The 20,152-nt window shown below is 34.4% G+C and overlaps 2 protein-coding genes across 2 annotated transcripts; one reads left to right on the top strand and one right to left on the bottom strand.

Annotated features, from left to right (window-relative positions):
- Positions 1-721: 721 nt before the first annotated feature.
- LOC132312664 (small ribosomal subunit protein uS9m) lies at positions 722-6,810 on the bottom strand. The gene is made up of 4 exons (XM_059811128.1): positions 6,036-6,810; positions 4,064-4,504; positions 1,610-1,690; positions 722-1,273 (listed from the first exon to the last, which is right to left on the bottom strand). The coding sequence occupies exons 1-4, from the start codon at positions 6,718-6,720 to the stop codon at positions 1,182-1,184; spliced, it is 1,299 nt and encodes a 432-aa protein (XP_059667111.1). The 5' UTR covers positions 6,721-6,810; the 3' UTR covers positions 722-1,181.
- Positions 6,811-15,437: 8,627 nt separating this feature from the next.
- Positions 15,438-18,872, top strand: LOC132312663 (BAHD acyltransferase DCR). The gene is made up of 2 exons (XM_059811127.1): positions 15,438-16,005; positions 17,682-18,872. The coding sequence occupies exons 1-2, from the start codon at positions 15,568-15,570 to the stop codon at positions 18,576-18,578; spliced, it is 1,335 nt and encodes a 444-aa protein (XP_059667110.1). The 5' UTR covers positions 15,438-15,567; the 3' UTR covers positions 18,579-18,872.
- The last annotated feature ends 1,280 nt before the right edge of the window (positions 18,873-20,152 follow it).

Raw genomic sequence — 20,152 nt, 5'->3', positions numbered from 1 at the left:
TAGAGATTTGTTTTGCTCGACGGACAAGTTTTGATTGATTATATATGCAAAATATTAGAAAGTGAACCTTCGATTTTTTATATTTCTTATATAAAATCAAGTCCAAATGAAAAATTATTACGTTCTGGCCAATCACAACTCGATAGGTGCCGCAAACAAAAATTTAAATAAAACTGACACATTTACTTATATATCCAGTCTCGGACCATGTAAAAATTTCTCTAGACCAAATCCCCCACTTCATTAAAAAATCAGACAGCACATAGTTCCACTTAATTTGTAGTAATTTAGTTCATTTGTAATTTAGTTCATTTGTGATTATTAGCAGCGCTCCATCAAATTATTAGTTCACTCAGTCATTTATACATAAATATATAGCCATTGTTAAGCATAAACTACCATACATACCTTAATTGATATAACAAAAATAAATAAATTACAATAAAAGAAAGAAGACTCGTTGGTCAAGTAGATTTTCCTTTATTATTTGAAAAGCTAGTTTTTGGTAAATTTAAGTAATTACCAGTTACCAAAATTCAATATCAATGTACTTCTCTCTCTCTCTCTCTCCATTTTGTTTTTGGAATTTGTAACAGATTTTTTTTTTTTTTTTAAAAAAAAACTGAATTTGAGTTCAAAAGCCTGATAATATGGAACTTCGTCCATATTAAACAAGCAATGCAATTCATGGATAAGTTAATGGCAATTTAAGAGTTGGGACTGCCAGAAAAGAAAGGATGTAAGATTGAAACTGTTTTAAATCATGTAAAACTAGTATCATCAGCAAGCAGTTGAAAGAAAATAGCAGTGAGCATTTTGGTATCAGTCCCACCACAATACAAATCTTCACCCAACACACGCACACACACACGCACACCAAAAAAGGCCAAGTTACCGTAAAGGCCCCTACAATCATCACTTGCATTAATGCATTAAAACACAGCTGATAGACGTTTGCTCCGATGAAAAAGAAAAAGGAAAGAAAATTGATTTCGGGTTAACAAAAAATCTTCATGGCTATGCGGCTGCTACTGGTGTGAACGCTGGCTTACAAGCTACATTACAGGAAAGATGCCAGGCCAGCTGAATTTGCATATCAACTTATTTGGAAAGAGAATAATACATAACAATGTCCCTTACAAAAACTTGTGACAATGTAGGAGCCAGCTAGCAATCGTTAATCAACGCTTAACCCACTGGAAACTCTTTCTTGCCTTTGCTTTGCCAGGTTTTTTCCTTTCCACAACTCGTGCATCCCTCGTCAAGAAGCCAACTGGTAGACACACATATTTGGTGAGAAGATCAAGAGATGAGGTATATGACAATTATGTATGATAACAGGCACCGTAGAGAAAGCCAATTCATTAATTCTGGACAACTCAGGTTGAGGAAGAATCAAGGCAAGACATCTCTATACCAATGATACAAAGAGAGTTTTTGCAGGACCAAAAGAATCCAAAGATAATTTTTGCATTACATGCTACCTTCTCTTGAGAAGTGATAGGAAAATATGTGGGTTTTTTTCCCGGGAAGAGGTGCAGATAGTAAGTACTACTATTCAAAGTAAAAATACAAAAATCAACATAAAAAGAAACTTCATGGTAAATACCTGCTTTGAGAGGAGGGCGTAGACCAGGTTCAAAGTTTTGTAAGGCCCTGCTGATTCCCAAACGAATTGCACCAACTTGACCTGTTGTATGCAGATTCAGTTTTAGAAATTCAGGAATACTACCCAAAACAAAAATAGAAGGCAAAAGTTTGAAGTACAATTAACAAAATAGATAAAGCAGGTTTGCTTGCCAACCAGTAATATAGTATTCACATTATAGCTATTTTAATAGTGAAAAATTACATCTTAGAAGCTTAGCTTAAACCACCAACTTCAGCCCACAAGCGCAGCTAACATCACCTTACTTTTGAAATTCATCAAATTGGAAAATCGAACCTCAATGCATAAATTAATGGTTCTCTTGAGATAACGAAGAAGCAAAAACTGAGTGAGTTATTGCATTGGAACAGCTACAAAAGTACTTGAACCTCAATTCATCAAATACTCGAACAAAAGTACTCGTGTATTGCATTGGAGCAGATACAGAGAGAATTTAGTTTGTGGATCAAAGGAGACCATCAGAATCAACTAAAAACTTCAGGAAAGAAAGAATCACAACAGACACATAATTGACCTCAGTCAAGTTCCACATGCAAATATTGGAAAGAACCAACTATTGCACATTCATAAATTCATATTCTATGAAGAATGGCTCAAAATCCTATAACAGTAATGTCAAGAAAACATTAGTATGTGAAATTCGAGAATCAACATATAGTGATAAGTGACTGTAAATGCTCTGGAATTATCCTCCCATTTCTAGCTTGAACCACGTGTCTTTAAGTTCTATCACCAGACAGCATGCAAGCACATAATAATACCATAGACCCCTGCATATGAACTGTGTAAATTGTTTTTGATAAGTAAGATTCATTGAGCATATGAAGTTATGAACCATCTAAATGCCTGATCCAACTTGCAAAAATGAGGTTCCCAACTCTTTGGTGCACATTAAAAGCAATACAAACATTTATAATCCAAAGGCTGATTTATAATCATGAGTACCAGAATTTGAAAGGAAACAAGTGTAGTGCTGGTCACTTTATAAAGACTTGGTTCTCTTATGCTTTTCTGAACTCCTAACGTACGACAATTAGTCTGCACAAAATCAGTCCATTATCCGTGTAGTTTATGGCCTTCTCTAACGAAATGGAATCTAAGTGAACAAGCTGCCCTATGTCAACAGTTATTTAGACCTAAGAAGCCTTCACATATTCTCTTCACCATGTCTCCTATAGGCAAAAGCTTTGTTTGACTGAACTGGGAAAAAAAAATAATCATTTCAAGAGGCAAGGAAAGAAGAGAAGGTTGCCAAAGGTATTACATATTAATTCAAACACAAGTTGATTTTCACAAGTCCAGCACAGACTATAGAGCAATACAAGGAAACCATCAACAATGTTGAGATAGATGACTAAATAAAGCAGATGAAATAGAAATAAAGAAACTCAAGAGATTGAAGGCGGAACTTATTAAGATGGTTATAAAAAGACATAAGAATTTGGAAATCTCTACTTCTAGTGCATACAAGTTTTCAGAAAATAAGCAAAACAGAGAAACTAAACTGTTAGGGTGGTTGGCACGGCAGAAAAGCTCAAAAGTTATAACGCAGGTTCAAGTAATGAGGAAGTCACTTTCTGCAAAGCGTATCTGATGGAAAACAAGATATAAATGACACATGTGATCAATATGTGTGCCAGGCATATCTCGTTTTCCATCAATTACAAAATATTAACCCTAATTATCTATTTTTGCCCCTCCTCCAAAAGTAGATGCAAAACACATGTAGCTCACATGTGCCAGTCATATCTCATTTTCCATCAGTGTCAAAGGTTAGGTATGGCTTTTAGGATAAGGGCTTGTTAAATAAAATCCATATTTTTTAAAATTTAGAACAATTCCACTACAATCTATAATAGGATAACAATAAAGTGCGACAACAAAAAGGTTAAGAGCAAAAATTGTACCATAGAAGTGTTACAGAAATTGGTTATAAAGGTTCAGTATGCAAGAAAGAGACTGAAAATTGTACTTGAGCACGAAAAGAAAATGAATGAGAGAAAGTGAGAGAGAGTGGCCAGTGACAATAAATAAAGTTAGCCCAAAGAAGTTCAGATATCTATAGCTTTCAATGGCTTAAAGTTTAAAAACAAGAACGATGTTCTCAGCATTAATTCCTTGAGAAACAACACCAGATATTATTTGGTTTCGAAAGTATGACCAAGGAGAAACTTAAATATTCAAAGTATTACTTATCAAATATATATATATATATATACACACACACACAAAGTATAAAAAAATAACAAGAGTGAATAAACTTTTAAAGGATTTAAGGACAACTAATACTAAAATATAAAGAGGACAGAAGCTAAATTATGTTTAAAAAGAATAAAAATAAGTTTAACATTAACTGTCATTAACTGTCATGGAAGTCCATAGAGTTATCCTCACCTGAAAAACCACCTCCTTTCACGGTACACTTGACATCCCAATGTCCCAGAGTCTTCGTCTCTGAGAAAGGGCGAAGGAGAGCAGCACGATGATCAAGCATCGGAAAATAGATATCAAACTGTTTGTCATTAACTATAAATTCGCCTTCGCCAGGTTGAATCCAGACACGGGCTATACTGCATTTCCTCTTTCCTGTCCCATATGCCCTTCCCTTTGCATCTACTTTTACCACTCGTGCTTTGGCAACTTCTTCCTGTTTCTGGCGCTCTATTTCACCTTTCGTTGATTTTCTGGTATTTTTCTCATACCGCAGGTCTTCTATTTCACTAAGAGGAGGCAATCCTTGGATATCTTCCACGTCCTTCATAATCATCAAACCGTCCAGCATCTCTTCCGTGATTCCAGAAGCTGCAATGAGGTCACCAAATGCACGATCTGGACCTGCAATCAGAAATATTGGATCAATACTATCTTCAGTTAGAAGCTATTGATTCTATTCAGATGACATGATGAAGCAAAGTTATATTCCAGCCCAACTGCCATAGATTCAGTTAAAATACAGCAAATACAAACTTCAAAAACAAAAAAGGTACTCTATGGACCTGTGAATTCAGTAACAGGTTGCATGGCCAAAATAGGCAGGGTAAAAAACACAAGGAAGCTTGTGATTTGTAATACTTAAGAAACGCCATACTAAGAAGAATTACTGCATCTGAACTTTTGAGGATGTTTATTATTAGATAGGTTCAGAGTGGATCAGTTTGAAATACTCATGACAAGTAGAAGCTGAAATATGACACATGGTTCATCTAATAAACTTATGTGAACTTTGTCAAAAAGGGTTCCGGTCAAGTCCTAACATTTAACAACTCAGCAGTACTCTTCATAGCTTTGTTTCCAAGGAACATGCTTCCCGAGTGATACCTTCAACTTTAAAGGATGAAACTCCTAAATAGTTGCATGTTATTGCATATTCTGATAAGCTAGTATAAAGCACATTTTGAAGGAAAACTTCAGCACTCATTTTAAAGAGTGCCTTGATCTCATAAGATTGTGTTATAGTGTCCATGAATCAGATTACAAACACCAGTAGAAAGAATCACGGACTTCACATTTAAAAGAAAAGTCTGCAAGTTATGCGAACCTGACCATGTAAGTCCTGAATTCTAACACAATTACAGATTAATGTGCCCATAGGAAGACAAATTATCCTGATGAGCAAGCTCAAACTGAACCTACAATCTGAAAGGACTACTTGAGTCGAGTTTACAACCCTATATGACTGGAAGCAGGGAAACACAAGATCAATGTGATATGTATATTCACTTCTGTAACTGGCAACCCTACCTGCCAAAATATAGAACTGCCAACCAGTAAAGTATTTGTCAAATACTTCCCATCATTGGTGACAAATTGACAATCATAAAGCGCTTATGCACCAGTAGCTATTTCGTTTCAGCTACAAATATCGTTATTGGAGAGTGGATGGGAAATAGTCCTAAAAATCAGACAGAAATACACAACGTAAGTGGAGAACCCACTGTTACTGAAAATGGCAAAAACCCATTAAATAGAGAAATGCCGCCTTTTCTATCATTAAATATCTTAGGATAAAATTCCTAGAAAATAAGCCTACTTGTATGTTTCATTCAGTGCTTAATGCTTATATAGCCTATACTAGAACAAAATCTTGATCATGAAAATCGCCCCTCATCAGAAATAACACAGCACTACATTCATTGACTTCATTTCGAACACCTAATCATGAATTTTTCAGTTCATGTTAATCATTGAACCTAATCAAGTCACAACTAAGCACAATAACCAACAATGAAATAAATTAGAACTCTTAAAATGAACTGTTGACTGATAGCATTGACTGGTTTGCTTCTAGTTACCCAATTAGATGCATTTATGTCTCTACATTGATAATTAAGAATTTATAGGAACAATAAGAAGTACTAAGGCTTACCTTTTAGTACAGCAGACAACGCTTTCTCTTCCCTCTCAAGCTCCTTATCATCTTCACTCTTCTGATTCTCCACCCTCTCATCTTCAATCTTCTGATTATCCACCCTCTCGTCTTCACTCTTCTGAGTCTCCAGCCTCTCATCTTCACCAACAACACCACTCACTTCCGATTCTGTGTCTCCGACATTGAACACGTTTTTCTCCTTCTCTTTATCCCCAAAACTCCATGGCCTATTCCCTTCAGCTGTTGCCCAATCATCGACAGTCTTTTCTCCTCCAATCTCCTTATCAACCCCCTTAAATATATCAGCGCCATTTCCTCCCTCGTCCCTCGAATCCTTCAACCACGATTCATCGTTCGGCCTAGTCATCTCGCCGGCGGCGAATCCTTCGAGATTTCCGGTGTCGTCTCCGAACACAGAATCGATGGAATCGTCATTTTCCGTCGAAAGATTCCACAAGTCCGACGTCGATGTCGGTTGATCTCCGCTGTTGTCTCCACTATTGTTGTTGCGATTGCTTGAGAAACGTCGAGAGGTTTCGAAGAAGAAGTTGAAATTGGGGTTTCGAAGTGGAGGGTGTAGAGTGTGGAGAGAATGAGATTTAGGGATTGATGAGTGGTATGGTGATGCGATTAGGGTTAAGAGACGGAGCTGAGAGTGTCTGGAAACAAAACGAGAGAGCATTGTCGATAATACACACAGATAGAGAGGGTTCTCTGTCTGAGGGTTTAGGGTGGGCTGTACCAGAGGACGAAGCACTTTGAAGAGAGCGACCCGAAGGTCAAACGGGCGGGCCTAATATAAAAGTTGGCCCTTCAGAGAACCGGCCGGCTCAATGCTGTAACCGCTTTTTCCTGAAGAAACACGTTCACTTCTCATGTGATTTTTTACTTTTTACTAACTGATACTATGCGTAGGAATCTAAAAGTATTATTTTTAACCAGTTCGCTTTCTGCCATGTGTACGCTATTGCTTTTGATTTCGTGTAATTTATATTTTGTCACTTTCAAGTTTTGGCTTTAGCATTGGCTTTATGTGACTTAGGGTCATTTTTGCATAGTAAATTTGTTGATTTGTTGAACTTTAACCCATGCGGCTAGATTTAAGTCAAATCAAATTATCCAATTCAGCCTTTAGATTCAGTTCACTTAGTCTAAAATCCTATTACTCATATGATTCTAATGAAGCAAATATATAAAATGTTATAAATAATTTTTGAAGAAATTAATTTATCAATACTCAATAAATCACAATTTGAAGAAAAATAAACTAGAAGGAAAAAGATAATTATGATTATGAATATAGATTGTACATTTGCACAACTAATCTCAACAACGGCTGCAATGATTCTATACAGAGTTAATCAATTGACTTGTTTGATCGTGACCAGAGAGTCATGATGAGTTATACGATACGAAGTTTTAATAGTGAAGGTGTAACCTTAGAGGTTTAACTGACTAAATACATGGGAATAAATATAAATGTGAAAATTTTAAGCTGCGTGAGTTGTGTGACTCAATTGTTATGAGAAGCAATAATTGACCTAATAAAATTTGAGCCACCATAGAGATTGTTAGGAATTTAAAATTTTCTTTAGGCAAGTTTTGGGCTGCAATAAATTGTAATAAAAATTGAGTATTAGACTATATAAATAGATATATAAGTCATAGGTTGAGCTTACGAAATTGAGACAGATATTATACATCATGAAGTTGATGAGTAAAGGCCATTTAGGGGTTGGTAGAGGGGAGACCGAAGATAACACAAATGGCGAGATGGAGTCGTGTAGAGCTTTACATAGTGAAGGTGTTAGGTATTGTAATATCCTTACAAAATTATAATGAAACATTTTTTCATCTATAGACGTAGGTCGAATTTAGTTGAATCACGTTATATTTTGCTCTTTTTATTAAGTGAGTTAATGCTATGCTTGGATCACTAAGTACCTCAACATATACACCGCCCAAATAAAGTTCGGGTTATAATTTTTGGTAGGCCCAATCCTTTTTGGTCCAACCCATAAAAAATAAAATATGTTTAGACTAAGTCCACCCATAGCTCCTAGAAAGCCCATTGCTCCTGGGGAAGCCTGATTACAAGATGGGTTGGGATGATTAAGTGGCCCAAACAAATTAAACAAAGAAAGTATGGAACTTTTTACTTTATTAACCTTGTAAAAAATGATATGATTGTACATGAAAGAAACCAAACAAAGCATTCAATACCTTGTGTACGGGTGTCCATTAAAACTAAAACCTCTTGCATCTAACCAACCGTAGACAACTTGAGAAGTTAGAATTTCAAAGAGTTAGTTGGCGCTTGTTTAAGCGGGCTGGGCCGGTTCACGTGCTGGGCCCATATTCCACTTGTTAGTGGGCCCAATTTCGCAAGGTGGTTGATAAATATTAAATGGAGAGTCTATAGAAAGAGGAATAAATGGTACTATGATCTGTTCAGTGCCCTACAGGCTGTAATGTAACATTTATTTAGGCACACACAAATTACTATTCTTTATTTTTTAAACTCACCAATATTTTTAAACACACAAATTGGAGTTGTTGCCTATGGCCAGGTCTCGGGCTCACTTCTGTTGTTGCGTTTCTCCCTTCGTGGGTTTCATGTATCTCATATCTCTCTATGTCAAAATTCATGTAATTTTTTTTATTTTGGGATATTCTAAAATAATGTCTCATTTAAAAAGTAGATGCATTATTTTTTATAAACAGAGGAAGTATGTGTTTTAATCAACTATTAAGGTCGTAGTGGAGTAATGTTATTTAGGCTTATTTGTGTTATTGAATAATGTAATTTATGAAATTCTTATCCACTTGATGTGGTGGATATGTTTAAGTATAAGCTCTATTTACTGCATCAAAGAGGTAGAAACCCTTCACCTATACTTGAGTTTTCATGTGTTTTAGCTAGCTGTTAATGTCTTACTCGAATGTTGAATAACTCGAGTTTTATGCATAAAAGTTATATATCCATGTAATAAAGAGAGAAAAATAGATTAAAGTATAAACATGGGTTAAGTTTGTTATGTACATTGTTAGCCCTACCCAAATAATAGAAATTAAGAATATGGGCTAGTTTATTTTTCCATGTCATTGTCACCCAATTATTCAAATTACAATTTTAAATAAATTAAGCCCTTTGAGGTAGAGCACTCAATTCCTCCCACACAAAATGTTTACCAAATTGAATGTAGTATGATAACTCGGTAGTAGGGCACGTGGCCAAAAGTCCAGTACGTATCCTCACTCCATGGTTAGTTGCTTAAACTTTAAAAAAAAAAAAAAAAAAAATCCACCAAATTAAGCAAGTACACCTCTGGCAGAGCTGGTCCCCTGGCCCTTCATATAAGACTATGGACATGAAAATTGGGTATGTTACATTTTATCATACATCTTCAGGGTGAATGGGGATGTTACATAGTCTTCGAGCATGTTGCAAAATCTGTTTCTTGACCTCTTGCTATGTGTGAAGTAACAAATGTCAACTTTCATTGTGAGGAGACTTCAAAAAATCCGTCAAATTCATAGAGGAATAAACTTGTGATATCCCTCAGATAGTTATTCAATAAACTAAATTTAATCTTCTAGAGAAATTTTTAATAGAGTAATGATGTACAGATTATTTGTGTCGAAAAAATTATAACTGATGATTTTTTTATTCACTTAATATAGTGGATAAGTTCACCCGTGGATCCTATCCACTAAATCGAAAGGATAAAAACCCCCTTACACAAATAAGTTAAGATAAATTGACCGAAGAATCATTTTCTTTCATTCTATTCCAAGTCATTTCTCATCTCTCCATATCTTACCTTCTACGAAAATCAAATTTCCTCTGAAAAATTGTAATTGAGGCAATTGATTTAACTTCTTGCTCCTTTTTCATAATTTAGAGTATATAGCAAGAACTCTATCACCATCATACAAGTTATGGGGGCACCCAACATGATGCAGTAGGTAAGTTCAAATATGAACCTTATCTATTACATCATAAGGTTTTTATTCACTTGAAGTAGCGAATAAATTCAAACGTAAATCCTATCAACTACGAGGATAGAAATCATTCCGCTAAAGAAATCGGCCAAAGTATTATTTTCCTTTCTAATTAGGGATGGCAACGGGGCGGGTTTGGAGCGGGTTTCTCTAAATCCCGCCCCGCCCCTTTTAATTTTTATCAAGTCCATGCCCGTCCCGAGACCCGCGACGGGTTGGATTTTCATATCCAACCCCGCCCCGTTAGGAAATACTGTGCCCCCGTACCCGCCCCACTAACAAATTTTTTTCTCCCACTTTTTGGAACTTAAACTCCTGCTATTTAAATGTGCAAAGCCTAGGAATGACACAACATAAATAAAATTATGTATCCTAATAAATAAATAAAAAATAACATGCACATAACATAATTCAGATAACATAATAAACAAAAATAAAAGTTTAATACAACCAAATCACAAGAAGTTCTAAGCTCCAACTTCCACCATAACCAAAACAAAAGCAAATTTAATACCAAGTTTATATCACAAATTAGGATTATAAGAGATGGGTAATTGGGTAAGCCGCTAAAATAACTTATTAATATATATATATATATATATATATATGCAGGGCGGGGCGGGGCGGGGCCCCTAGGATATGTATATTGAACCCTTACCCGCCCCGTGACCCTCGACGGGTACAAAATTTGTATCCATGTCCGCCCCAACGGTATAACAAGTGTTCCCATATCCATTATTAACGGGGCGGGACGGGGCGGGACCCCGGCGGGACGGTAAAAATTGACATCCCTATTTCTAATAACTTTATCCTATTTCACTTCATTTTGTGTCCTCTCGTCTCTTACCTTTTATATAAAAATTAAATTTTCTCTATGAAAAAATAAAAATAAAAAATGCAATTGAGGCAATTGATTTAACATCTTGATCCAGGACTTATCAATTACTCTATCATTGACAAATCACATTATGCAAGTGGTGAGGCATCCAATAGGAACCAACCTGAATATGTATGGTGTACATTGGCATGGTACTGATTAATTAAATTTCTTAGGGGGGACAGGACCACTCATTGTGACTGTTATAGCCTCTTTTTATATAGACCATCAAAGTGGGGAGACTTCAACTGCATGGATCAAACCAACCTAGCAATTTTTTACCAGCAAGAAAGGGGGAAAGGCTGTAAAGAAGTCGAAATAAATTTTTTTTTTCCCGGAAATTCAAGAAGTCAAAATAATTGTCTTCATGAACATGTTAGGTTTATGATTGGTGTGGAAGTTTCCGTCCCTCGTGATCCACAACATATCTGATCAAAGTGTAGCAGTTAGAAATAATTGCTACAATTAAAAACAAACAACTGATGATGTGATTGAAGTTGGAGAGATTAAGGTTTGTTGAGTCCAGGAGAGAAATATAGGTTTTAGGTGGAGACGATCATTATCCATCTTCGATAGTGTATCAGTTAGAAACAACTAGTACAGTTAAAAACAACTGATGATGTGATTGAAGTTGAAAATACAAGATTAAGGGATGCTAAGGCCAGGAGAGAAATTTAGGTGGAGACAGGGCGGAACGGATTTTAGTTTAGGGGGTACAAAAATTAAGAAAAAAAAATTATTTAAAAGAATAGAAGAGAAAAAAAATTATTTAAAGGAGTCAAAAGAAAAAAAGAAAAATGACAACTTAAAAAAGAAATAATTAAAATTTAATTTTTTTTAAGGAATTTGAAGAGTAAATTAGGAAAAATCTGGAAAAATAAGAAATAATTTTAAAAACTAATAATTTGAGGAGGGCATTGTATAAAAAATTCTATATATACACATATAAAATACAAAAAAAATTCTATATTTATAGTAGGCGGGGTCAAGCCAGAGGGGGCAAGTGCCCCCCGGGCATATACTGGCCCCGCCCTTGAAGGTCATTGTCCGTCTCCAATGTCCATTAGTGAGAGCCATCTCACTGCACTGTGAATTTAAACTTAATCTAAATTTGTTAAGTCGAAATCTCACTGCTAATATTAATTTTGACCATTAATGTGCTAGTGTTACATGAGTAAACTAATAGTAAATTATTTATTTATGTTTTGTGCAAAATATTGTTGTTGGACTTAAATTCGTGTTAATTTAGGTTAAATTTTTCCTGTTGAATTCAACTACTGGAAGAAAAACTGGAAGAAAAACCAAAGTTTGACAAAAGGAAAAAAAAAGAATGTTCAACAAATCCGTCCAACAATTTCAATATGACTCCCTATCATTGACTTTAATTATTTGAAATCACAGCACTTGCCACTTGATAAGATGTTTAGTTAAGTCCGGTTTGAATTTTCCACAATGAAATTGATTTAAGTACCGTCATAATAATTCATTATTTTGTAGGGCTTCATTTACAAAATTTGGATACTATCATTGTTTCAAACAGAAACAAACGTGACTTTTAGACATCATTAATTCAAATAGAAAAACGATAAAAAGTTCAAATTGATATAATAATCGATTTATATGTCTCTCATTCATTTAAAATCTTTCAAAAAAAAAAAAAAAAAAAAATGACTCCATCATTATTCTATCATTAATTAGAAATAAGAGTTTAAAAAATAATGTCTCTAAGAGAGAGACTTTTATCTTTCAACGACAATAATGAATGAAATTGCGGGAATAAACCTACTGTGTAGCATAACTTTAAAAGTCTTTATTAGACAGTAGACATTGACGAGTGAAGTTGAAAAAACAGATGATAGCAACGAAACCTTCAACTTTGAAATCAAATGTCACATCAACTTTCGATGCAGAAGTCAAATTCAAATTCAAACCACATCTTAATTGGGCGTCCTAACCTGACGACATGTGTCACAGCTGTTTTTATGACTCATAAATGGAGCTAATTTTGCAGCTCCATTAATTTGTATAGTTTCAACTTTTAGCTACTCCAATAGGAGGACACCCCCTCTTAAATACTGAGAAATCCAAATTTTAATTTTACTAAAGCAGGAACGAAAGCGAGGACAAATTTAAAAGCAGAAATGAAAGCGAGGACAAATTTAAAAGTAAGAACGTGAGAGTGACTGAATTAAATCATAAGTGATGAAAATTTAAGTTAGAGCGCGCGCGAAACGTGAGAGCAGGAGCACGCTCGGAGCGTAAGAACGACACTTGTTGAGAAGAATTATGTGACTTAGGTTTTACTCCCTCGTCCTAATTTAAGCGTCAATTTTAAAAATTGTGACTCACAATTTTTAAAATTGACGCTTAATTTAAAACGAAAAGAGTATTTATGAATTGAAAATTAAATAAATTAATTACCTCATGTCTTCTCAAGGCCTTTTGGCAAAGTTTAGTAATTGACAGAGATTGGGAAGAAAATCTTAGACTTTGTTTGGATATATGGGAGAAAAAAGAAGAAATAATAATATTTGTTATGACAGAAAATAAATAATAGTAATAATCTTTATTTATGTTTAGATAGATAAAAGAGAAAAAAAAAAAATTATAATATTCTTGTTTGGATATGATAGATTGGAGAAAGGAATAGGAATGATAAAGACCAAATTACTATCATATCCCTTTTATTACCAAAATTACTATCATATCATTTTAAATAAAAAAGATATAAGTAGAATAATCATTTTTTTTTTAATTATTGAGGGCAATTTCGTTATTATGAAAATACTACTTAAACACTGTCATTTCTATCTATATCTTCTCATTTTTTGAGAGATAAAAAATGAGGGATAAGGAGGGCCTTCCCTATCTCTCTTCATTATTTATTTTCTCTATTTTTAAATCACCCAAACACACTTAATCCTATCACTTCTTTTCTTTTCTTTCCCTTCCCTATCTCTGAAAATCATCCCATCCACTCTTAAAGTCTATAGATTTTTTAGATGATATACATTAACATGTCTCTCTCTAATTTTAAGTGTAATTAAAGTGATTTATATTCATTTGGTGAAACAGATGGAATTGATCTCACCTACTTCATAAAATAGATAAAAACTCTGAACTCTCTCAACCTTCAATCATTCTTCTACAGGAACTTTAGTCTATTATATATTTTGGTTTTCACTTCATTAGGTTACGTGTGAACATTAGGTTACAATGGTTAAATGTATACCCAAAGTGAATTAATTTTATAAATGCATTCCGAAAATGTCAAAACCTAACTTCCCCTAAACCATCTCTCTCATTTGGCCTATCACGGTACAAAGAAAATGAGGAAATAAATGAATCTATATGTGTTCATAAAAATTAGTTTCATATGTGGCGCCTGTAGTGACGAATAACAATCTTGTTCAAAGAAATTAAGATAGCGACTGCAAGTTGTTAGCAATTAATGTTGATTGATTGTACCTTTCCCCAAAAATAAAAAATAAAATTTGTTGATTGAATTAAAATCTTCAGGATGCTTACCTTTCAAAAATAATACCAATAATAATAATAATAATAATAATAATAATGTTATTCAGTATTAATGTTAGAAGATAAAATTTAAAAAATTAAAAATATAAAAATATAATGATGTTATTTACTTATTTTAATAATTGTCAAATTTCACAAATTTCTTACTCGCAAATGAGCAAGTGAAGGGTCCTCATATATATACATATACAGGGACAGAGTAATTTCAGAGAGGACAATAATAATATTTTATGAGTGTATTAACAAGGCTAAATTGCCAAAAAGAAAAAATTAAGGGAACTATAAATTCTTATGTGTTACATTTACACATTGAGACTACAGTTTTTACTTGAAATCTTTTATCAATTAATTTTTTTCTTTTTTTCCACCTCTGTATTGGTCTCAAAATTTAAGACCCAAAGCCATTAAAATAAAGATAGACCAATTTTTACCGATTAATTTCATAGTGAAACATCCAACCTTTTTTTTTTTTTTTTTGCTATGTTTTATATGTTTCATTAGCATCATTTGTGAAATGTTAGCTTGAAGCTACTAAAAAAGAAAAAGGATTACCTAAATTAGAGACCTAAAAAAATATAATAATAAATATATATATACATATATATATTCTTATATAAGGTGTATTGATCTATAATATAATAATCTAAAAAAATATAATAATTTATAATACACACACTATTTAAATCAAAAATATAATTTTAAAACGAAATCTTAAAAATTTACCTTTTCAATTTTTACCAACGCTACGGGACAGTTGTAGGTATACATAAATGATCTGCGATAATCCGCTAGGCTATAGGAAGTCTAATAAGAGAGTAATTAATTGGGGTGACAACTGCTTTTCTATTTAGGCTCGAGTGGAGAGAGATAGAGAGAGAAAGGAGAGAGATAGACAGAGAGGGAGCCTTTACTCAACTTCAATCCAAACCCAACAGAAGCAAAGGAGTAATTAATGGGGGTCACAACTGCTCTCATGAACCCCATAAATGCACCCCAACCAGATCAAAATGAACCATTATATATATCCCTTGCACCCATTTTACCAATCCCACAAATTACTCTGAGGTTCTTTTAGCCACCTCTCTCACTCTCTCTCTCTCTCTCTCAACCATGGCACCACACAAATTGTTGAAGGTGGAAGTCCTAAGCAAAACCCATGTCAAGCCCAAAAAGCCACTAGGAAGAAGTGAATGTCAATTGGTCACATTTGATCTTCCTTACCTAGGCTTCTTCTACAACCAAAAGTTTTTACTCTACAAAGGCTCTAACTTCGATGAAATTGTGGAAAAATTGAAGGCTGGTCTAGGGATTGTCCTGGAAGAATTCTATCAACTGGCTGGCAAATTAGGCAAAGATGCGGATGGGGTGTTTCGGGTGGAGTACGACGACCACATGGACGGCGTGGAGGTGATGGTGGCGGCCGCCGCCGAGGAGGTCGGAGTGGCTGATCTAATGGAGGAGATGGGCATGGCCACGTTCAAGGAGTTGCTGCCTTACAATGATATCTTGAACTTGGAGGGCCTTCACCGCCCGCTTTTGGCCGTGCAGGTAATATGCTTTTTACCAATTTTATCTAATTATTTTATTAATTGTGATCTTATTGATTAATTATTTATTGCATGATCGGTTAATAATTAAATATGTAGTAAAATTTAAATTTTTTTTTTAATGTAATAAAATATTACAAGTATTAGGATAAAAAATCCTTTTAAAATACATTATCAGGCATGAAGGTCACACTTGTCGTTACAAATCACCTATCATTTGATGAAGAGTCCATTTACTCATCTGATGTGCCGCTCTGTTGCATAATCGTGGACTCCAAACTAACTTAAACTCTAAATTTTGATAAATCAAACACTGAATATCTTAAATAATGACCGAATAAATTCATGCCCCTACATTGTCTTTGGAATTCTTGACTTACTATATATTTTTAAGGTGAGGATGTATTACTATATATATTTTTGAAGGGGTTGGCGTTTAATAGGTTAATGTTTAAAAGGTTGCATCAATGATTAAGAACGACATTTTAATTGAAAGACAAGTAGGAACAAAGGTCCGAAATTAGACCAATCAAAGGGTGGTCCTACAGATGTTGACCAATCACATCGAAGGATTGAAATTTAATTACAAGACCAAGTTCACGACATTAAAACAATCCCTTTTAGAAAATAATGTTGGAGGAAGTGTTTGGTAACTTAGAAAATAAGATGCTTTTAACTCAAGCACTAATCGATCAATGCAGATATAACCTTAATTATTTTATTTTGGGCTATTTTAATCGCCCGTGTCTAACAATAACTCTTAATTAATGACAAGTGAATGCATATTTTTGTTGTTTTAATGTGTTCAAATCAACTGTGAATATTTTAAAACTAAAAAAAATTTCACACATTTGATACAAGAGAAAATATGGTAAATGGAGAACAATATTCTTAAAGTAATGAGTTTTACATGAATCCTATCAAAATTTATGATACTTTTGAGTTCTTCAAATGGCGGACCAACGGCTATGGTCAAATATATTCGATATTAAAGGCAATTTAAACAACATTAAATATGGATAATAATTGTGTCTATATATATATATATAGATAATAAGTGTGAAATTTACAAAGATTTATTGAACTAGAAATAGATTGTAACAGAAAAATTTACAAAAAAAAAAAAAAAGATTACACAACTAAAAACTTAATTTTGATGTGATCTTGATATAAAAACACAAACACAATCTTTTACTTGGTCTTAATCGAAATCTCAATATTGGTTCTTCTTATCTCTCTATCAACAAACAATGATCCGATAATCAACTTTAAATTTGATAATTTCTTTGGTAATATAGTTATTAGTAGTTAGTACTATTTAATTTTAGTACACTGATTATTATGAATTTTAATACTGATTTTGAGTATCACTTCCATCGTAAAAAAAATATCATTTTTAGAGAACTGTGAAAGTTAAATATATGAGAGTCAAAAAAAAAAAAGGTGTATTTTCTTTTTATCGGGGGAGAGAGAGGGGGAGGGTGTAGTAGTTATTTTATGACTATTACTGTAGTCAACTACTACTCGGGTCAAACAGACTCTGTACCTAAACGTGGGACACACAACATTGAATTGTCGTACCGTCTGATGCAGCTATTACCATCACCACCGTCGCATTTCGTGTTCAATTTTTTATTTTCTGGGCCCACTAATTTGTGATCTAAATAATGTCAACAGCTAACCAAACTGAGAGACGGCTTAGTGATGGGGTGTGCATTCAACCACGCTGTGTTGGATGGAACGTCCACGTGGCACTTCATGAGCTCATGGGCCGAGATATGCCGTGGGTCCCACTCCATCTCGGTCCCACCATTCCTCGACCGCACCAAAGCCAGAGACACACGTGTGAAGCTCAATCTGGAAAAACCATCGGACGCCCCCGAAAAAGCCAAGTCAGCAGAAAACGGCGACGTCACCAAGTCGGACCCACCACTCCAAGAAAAAATCTTCCGCTTCTCCGAGTCCGCAATTGACCAGATCAAGTCAAACCTCAATTCAAACCCATCCAACGGCACAAAACCGTTCTCAACATTCCAATCCCTCTCCACCCACATTTGGCGCGCAGTCACACGTGCCCGCCAACTCAAGCCAGAGGAAATCACAGTCTTCACTGTCTTCGCCGACTGCCGTAAAAGGGTCGACCCTCCAATGCCGGAAAATTACTTCGGAAACCTAATTCAGGCCATATTCACCGGGACCGCAGCCGGATTGCTGTCGGCACACCCACCGGAGTTCGGGGCGAATCTGATACAGAAAAGCATAGAAATGCATGACTCAAAAGCCATCAATGAGCGTAACAAGGATTGGGAGAGCAACCCGAAAATCTTCGCGTACAAGGACGCGGGAACGAACTGCGTTGCAGTGGGGAGCTCGCCGAGGTTCAAGGTTTACGAGGTGGACTTCGGGTGGGGCAAGCCGGAGAGTGTGAGGAGTGGGACCAACAACAGGTTTGATGGTATGGTGTATCTGTATCCGGGGAAGAGTGGAGGTAGGAGTATTGATGTGGAGATCAGTTTGGAGGCTGGTGCTATGGAGAAGTTGGAGAAGGATAAGGAGTTCCTTATGGAGGCTTAGAAGTGATCAATTAATTAAGTGGTTGTTTATTATGGATTTGGAGAGTTTGGCTGGCTTTGGCTTAATTAGGTCTTGTGTTTAATTTGTATCCTTTTAATGTGACAAATGGTATGTGTTGTTGATATATATGGTTTAAGACTTTTAAGAAGATGGTGTCTAGAGCTTTTTGTATCTGTAAGCTAGCTCCTAGCTGGAGTTTGTTTTGTGGTTTTTCTCTTTATGAGAGAGCTTTCCTTCCACTCAACAAAATCGTGGGATAATAATATAATGGGTGGTGATTGATGATTTGTTTCAGTTGAATGCTTTATTTCTTATGGGTTTTTTTTCGGAGTATTGAATCTAAATTTGCTTTTTGAATTTAAAATTGAAAAAAATTTTAATTTTAAATTAAACTAAATTTATTTCAATTCCAATTTCATGATGCATTAAGGCTCTCTTTGGTTGGGTATAAATTTTTTTTTCAGAAAATATTTTTTTGTGTTTTCTGATATTTGGTTGTTGTAAATTATTTATAAAGAAAAAAAATTAAAATGTAATAAAAATAACTTATTCATCAATTTTCGATAAATTATTTTACACGTTCTATCTGATGGACTCGATTTCAATTTCGACTTAGATTTTTGTCAAATACTAAAAAATAAAAATAAAAAAAAATTATTTTACCTCAAAACAAACAGAATTTAAGTGCAAATTTAATTTTTTATAAGACTGTCATTCAGATTGTATATTCTCCATTATAAAAAAAACAAGAGGGAGGATAGGAAATTAATCCAGATGGCAGAATGCCGGTAATTAAGTTCTACATTTCATCTGCAGTGATGCTCAAATTTATGTCAGTTTAATGCTGTTCTACTGTTACAGAACTTCACAAGTTCTATCCAAGAGTGAAATTACATGATTATATATAGAAGTAAAAACAAATTTGATTCTAAAAAGTAAACAAAATTAATCTCATAATTTTAATTAGCATCGTAAATGATATTGCACTATCCCTAGCTCCCAATAAATAAATACACTCGTCGTGAGGTCCATAGTTAGGCCTTTAGTGTGGACTCTGTAGGGTAGAGTACTGAAAAGGGCGATGCTTCTCCTTATCATGAATAAGACCTTGGAATACACACAGCAATACATATTTTGAGAGAAAATGACTGCATTTAAACAACTTAGGTCTATTGCTCGGCCTTTGATGGACCAAAATACTTTCCAAATTGTCCTAGCTGTACTCGATCTATAGTTCTTTAATTTCATTTTTTTTTTATTTAAAATTAGCAAGAAACACACATTCATATATTCTTGTGAGAACTTCAACCCTCGATTTTTTATTTTTAAAAGGAAAAAAATTGCTACCACAGTACAACTTATTACATTTATTTCAGTAAGTCTTGTTACTACAATGTATCAGTATTTAATCAGTGAATAATATCGATACGTATCATTTCAACCCCAACTAACTCCGATGCCTCTCCCTCGATCTCCAAAACTCTTCCATCGTATCTCTTCAAGCAGTATCCACCGTCTTTGGAACCGTATTTGTTTGGTTGCATGTTTTCTTGTTGTCTGGTCTCTGTTGTATG

This window comes from Cornus florida, unplaced genomic scaffold, assembly GCF_030987335.1.
Source record: "Cornus florida cultivar Cherokee Brave unplaced genomic scaffold, ASM3098733v1 CherokeeBrave_3.0.0_Hap2_Chr06, whole genome shotgun sequence".
In the NCBI taxonomy this organism is placed as follows: Eukaryota; Viridiplantae; Streptophyta; class Magnoliopsida; order Cornales; family Cornaceae; genus Cornus; species Cornus florida.
The sequence above is the reverse complement of the archived record's forward strand: the minus strand, read 5'-3'. Positions and strand labels throughout refer to the sequence as shown.

What these genes read in the sequence shown, in the direction of transcription:
- LOC132312664 (XM_059811128.1), bottom strand. Translation starts at nt 6,720, where the DNA reads ATGCTCTCTCGTTTTGTTTCCAGACACTCTCAGCTCCGTCTCTTAACC. An exon ending in GTTGTCTGCTGTACTAAAAG is followed by an intron (nt 4,505 to 6,035) that starts GTAAGCCTTAGT and finishes TTCTGATTGCAG; the next exon opens with GTCCAGATCGTGCATTTGGT. An exon ending in GAAAGGAGGTGGTTTTTCAG is followed by an intron (nt 1,691 to 4,063) that starts GTGAGGATAACT and finishes TGCATACAACAG; the next exon opens with GTCAAGTTGGTGCAATTCGT.
- LOC132312663 (XM_059811127.1), top strand. Translation starts at nt 15,568, where the DNA reads ATGGCACCACACAAATTGTTGAAGGTGGAAGTCCTAAGCAAAACCCAT. An exon ending in GCCCGCTTTTGGCCGTGCAG is followed by an intron (nt 16,006 to 17,681) that starts GTAATATGCTTT and finishes TAATGTCAACAG; the next exon opens with CTAACCAAACTGAGAGACGG.